The sequence below is a fragment of the Notothenia coriiceps genome, unplaced genomic scaffold, assembly GCF_000735185.1.
Source record: "Notothenia coriiceps isolate Sejong01 unplaced genomic scaffold, NC01 NC01_scaffold00010740, whole genome shotgun sequence".
Taxonomy (NCBI): Eukaryota; Metazoa; Chordata; class Actinopteri; order Perciformes; family Nototheniidae; genus Notothenia; species Notothenia coriiceps.
The window spans coordinates 1-4,703 of NW_011343441.1; the positions used below are offsets into that span (position 1 = coordinate 1).

The following is a 4,703-nucleotide window of genomic DNA, read 5'->3' on the forward strand; positions in this document are numbered from 1 at the left end:
CTCAACCATATTGCATCAGTAACGTGCACTTGTTATTATAACAAGATCGCAAGGACACTGCAAAGACGATGATCGGAAAATTGAGTGTTGTTCAGTTTGTGTGTTGTGGAACATGCGTGTCCGTGCATGAAAATATACCACACACCCAATTACAATTGCATGTTCAATTCACTACCCTGGAAGTTAATACAGTTGTTAAAGTTGGAACAGCCTGTGAACAGCCGTTCTTCCTTGCATGTCAGTCGCCGACACCTTCTTACAGAGGACAGGCACATCTAGCTGCAGCACGACCCGTATATTTCCGCACGCCGTGTTCTCAAGACAATTTTTTTTTTAAATGTTCAACATGGTGGATAAATCCTTATATGCTCCCGGCGACACACTGAACGTCAACTTTGCCTCCTTATTACACTCACCCCTACTTTAGTGGAAACAATGAGTCTGCGTCTTTGATGCACAAAGGAATAAACGCAGATCATACTCTGGCTGCAGCCTTTACCGGTACTTGCTTTTGATCAAAGTCAATGCGGAAAACCTGCACTCACACAGGTAGGTGGAGGTGAAGGGAATGAGCACTTTTACAGCCTTTTTGGCGAGGTGGGGGAACTAGGTCTCCACAGACAGCCACAAGTGGGCGAGTGTCACTTTACTCGTCTTTTTCTCGTTCTTTTGTGTCTCACGCTGCGCCTCCCCTGAAGCTCTCTGGCGCCCCCCAGGGGAGGCGCGCCTCACACTTTGAAAACCGCTGGTCTAATGAGTTGGGTGAAAAAAAAGACAGGAGATGTGAGTTGGTTTATTCAGTAAATTAGATCAGGATAATTGGATGTTCTGTCTACACCTGTTGATGTGAGGCTAATGCAGGATTTGCTAGCTGGATGCTACCGGCATTTAGCGGCAGTTACTCAACAAATTGCCTCTTAAAATGTATCGACAGCAATGTATGACAAGCAGACTGCTTGTTTAATGTTAGACTCACACCAATAGCTCAATATGGGGGGGTACCCGAGCAGCACCCTGCCAAGGCAGTAAACCTAGGGGAAACACTGAAATGCATACATAACCTAACCATACCAAGAAACAATACAGAACATTATAATAAAATAGAACAAATTGAAACTAAATATTAAGGCGAAAGGCATTTCAAATCCTTTAAACACAGTTTAAAGACTAAAAGTGAAACATGTTGGCTTGGAAACTAGGAAAAGAACAAAATAGGAAATGCATGCATTTGAATAAATATTTTTATTAGATTTTGAAGACATTAGATACAAAGAAAACAATAAGGTTAATTATTAGCAGATCAATAATAACAAAGAGTAACAATAATTGTATTATTTTCAAAAAATGTCATTGTCAGCAAAATCATAATGCAATTTATAGTTTGTTTTCATTTTGCGGAGGGAGAGGAAAGTGTGTCATGTTCACCTCAAAGCCAGCGGGGGCTTGTCCCTCCTGTCCGGGGAAAGAGGCGGTCGTCCCCAGGAAGCCGAACATTTTGTCCACCATGTCGGAGTCGTTGACGGGCTCCAGACGGGCCTTCTCCATCTGCTCAACCATCTCTTTCTTCCTGCGAGCCTCCTCCTTCTCCTTCTTCTCCCGCTCTGCGTCCTCTGTGGCCAGCTGGGCCAGGCGCTCCTGGTGAAGTCATAAGACCGATGATAGAAGATAAGAAGAAGCAGGAATCACCAGCACATCAATTCAAATAGCCCTGTATGATCCCATTGTTTGGTAACCTGGTTTCTAAGACCTGTAGAATCTTCTACAAAGAAACATATCCTGCACTACCAAACAAAAGGCATTACAGCTTGTTCTCAGACGATAAATAAACAGGAGTTTTGTTTAAACAAGAGCGATCTGGGTTGAACTCCCACCTGGTGTTTGCGCTCAGCTTCAGCCTTCGCTCTCTTCGCAGACATCTGGTTCCTCAGTTTGGTCTCTTCCGCCAGACGCATCTTCTCTGCCTCCAGACGCCTGCGGTACTGAAGGGCGAAGGGACAAAACACTGTTTGAAAGAACGACTAGTCAACCACCAACACCGACTCAAGCTGCTTGTTCTGTTGACATCTCAGTCCAACATTAGAATGAAACAAGAAGCGAATCCAGCCAAGAGTGTTGGGGGGGGGGGGGAGGGGCAGGTTCAAATGGAGTGATGATGAGAACAATAGCTTCAGGGAAAGAATGAAGTAATCACTTGAACACAAAAACAAAAGAAAACCCCTGATTAGAGAAAAATATAAGAAAACGGTACAAATGAGTTAACAAATGCCTTGAAGAATTGCACAAATTAGTAATAAAGGACTGATTTATAATCTCACTAAAGATTCACATAACTCTTAGCTACTGTCAGACTATAAACAACAAGATCAAATGTTCAGGATTCAGTCATGGGCATGTTCTCAAACTGACTGTGAGTTGGTTCATCCAGCAGACTGCTAGCTTCTGTGTGGAGCAGGCAGGTATTTCAAAAACACTGCACCACTTTAAAATGGTTCATTAGTGCAGTATACTTGGGTAAATGTACTTATTTCCAATCCTATGTGCATGTGTGTGTGCTCACCTCTCCCTTCAGCCTCCTGTAGAGCCGGCGTGCGATCATACCTCTGGTGTGGGCCTGGATGGTGATGACGGCCCACAGCCGGTGCCTGAACGCGCGGCGCACCAAATAGCCACGACAGCGCCCCTGGAAGCCTGTGATTCGCTGGCGGGCCACGTGATACGACGCACACAACTTCCTGGAACGAACCAGAGCCTGGAGGCGGGAGAAGCCTGCTCGCATCTGCAGAGACAGAGACAAGAGAAGAAGAAAGATAGATTTTCCCTTTAATGCATCCTTTTAATGCATCACAATCATCATGATGTGATGACAAGCACGACGTTGACCTGAATGCTCAACTTCTGTTTACACTTTTGTAATATGTGATTGGTTGTGTGTGTGTGCAATAACAGAGAGGCTCTCACAGCTCCATAGTTCTTCCTGCACTGATACCCTCTCCATGTCTTCTGGATCAACACAGCTGACTTCCTCATCTTCAGGAAGTTAGATCTGATGAAAGGAAGTTACAGATCGGAAATGACTTTTGTTTGAATCTTGAGATGTCAACAGTTTATCACCAACTACGAATCAAAAGCTGATCAGTGGTTTTGGAGAGTGACACATCTGGATGGGTCAATTTCCAGTTTCATGGAAGGACTGGTTCTGAAAACCTACCTGTCCTTGAATCCTCTAACCACCTTCTGGATGAGGATGACCTTGTCTGTGATGGCTTTGTCTCTCTCGATCTCCAGCAGCATGTCGTGGTGATCCTACACAAAGAGAGAGAGCTAATAAAGAGAAACAACAACAAAACGCACCCTCTGCTGCTTTGGGTCCTTAAGTTGAGGCTGTCACAAACACAACATTTTTTTTTTAGTTGTTTCTGGATGTACTTATTGTACAGATAACTGTACAGGGATGATCATCCATTATCAAAAACTATTTATTTGTTTAATTCAGCGCCATGGGGGTTTACCCTCTGGAAACGATTAAAGTATTGAAGATACGAGCTGTCACACGTTTGTATGGACTCATTATTTTAAACACACAAAACTGTTAACAGTATTTTTGATTTGTCAGCAACACTCAAATATTCCAAATTTAATTTAATGTGCAACTTTGTGCAAACGTTTAGAGAATAACAAAGAAATTATAATTTGAGTTAAATACTGGGTGTAACTCAAAACTCAATGTAGGCTGCAGGGGTGGGCAAACTTTTTGTGGCTCTGGGGCCACTATGAGTTTTAAAATTTGACAGACGGGCCAGGCCAGTAGCAGATGGTGGGAAAGTTGCGGCTGATATTGTATTCTTTGAAAACAGTAACGGTTTCTTGGCAAATAGGACATACAGCCTTATATCGTACTTCGGTCGGAAAATATTTAGCTGTCCACTCCTCATTAACATTGTCGACTTTTCTTTTCTTTGGTCCACTCATTGTTACAGATGCAGGTTCAAAGATGAATTAGGTTCAAAGGTGAATTATTGCGTCATCGTTTGCGTCATGACGTAACCGTTTACGTGCTTATGACCCACACGGCATTTTACGTCGCTGATTTTCTCCGCAACACCGCTCACAACAACATCAATAGAGGACTGCGTCGGGTAGTTTTTAATCATACAAAACCAGATTAAATTAAAGAACTACTTCTCCAACCTTATACCTTTCTCCAGAGTGCCGTGGTGCATTGTTTATTAATGTGGTTCAGCTGCATTACCGCCTGCTGCAGCGCTGCTCTTCCACCAGAGTTTAGTCTACTGTTAACTCACGGCAGCGGCCGCTGGAAAGTCTTCACTGTCCGACTGTCACAAGCAGCTGATAAATATCCCCCATCCCCATTAGTGAATTTGTTTTAGTCTGAAAGCTGTTTGGCATCACAACGCTGTTATGAAAGTTTCTCTGGCTAATCAGACTATCTTGACGTTAGCATAGCAAGCTAATCAGACTATCTTGACTACTTGTTGCTATCATATTGCGGAATTAGCCGTTTTCACACATATTTTACCGGCGTAGTTCTCGTTATGATTTTATTTGTGATGGCCACATGCAGCCCATGTATTGATTGCATCCGATAGTTGCAATAATACAAAAAAAAAGGAAAACGTCTGCCTCTTCACAATGGTCAATCACAGTGAACGGATGGTTATTAAAGTAAGGTAAAATAAACAGAA

At 43.1% G+C, this 4,703-nt stretch overlaps 1 protein-coding gene across 1 annotated transcript; it reads right to left on the minus strand.

The window, feature by feature from the left end:
- Window positions 1–1,374: 1,374 nt before the first annotated feature.
- Window positions 1,375–3,308, minus strand: LOC104946207 (unconventional myosin-VIIa-like). Its single transcript, XM_010771987.1, has 5 exons — window positions 3,209–3,308; window positions 2,959–3,043; window positions 2,558–2,776; window positions 1,872–1,979; window positions 1,375–1,635 (listed from the first exon to the last, which is right to left on the minus strand). Exons 1-5 carry the CDS (start codon window positions 3,289–3,291, stop codon window positions 1,375–1,377), a joined length of 756 nt encoding a protein of 251 aa, XP_010770289.1. The 5' UTR covers window positions 3,292–3,308.
- Between the last annotated feature and the right edge of the window lie 1,395 nt (window positions 3,309–4,703).

What these genes read in the sequence shown, in the direction of transcription:
- LOC104946207 (XM_010771987.1), bottom strand. Translation starts at nt 3,291, where the DNA reads ATGCTGCTGGAGATCGAGAGAGACAAAGCCATCACAGACAAGGTCATC. An exon ending in GCAGGAAGAACTATGGAGCT is followed by an intron (nt 2,777 to 2,958) that starts GTGAGAGCCTCT and finishes CTGTCTCTGCAG; the next exon opens with ATGCGAGCAGGCTTCTCCCG. An exon ending in AAGCTGAGCGCAAACACCAG is followed by an intron (nt 1,636 to 1,871) that starts GTGGGAGTTCAA and finishes TGACTTCACCAG; the next exon opens with GAGCGCCTGGCCCAGCTGGC.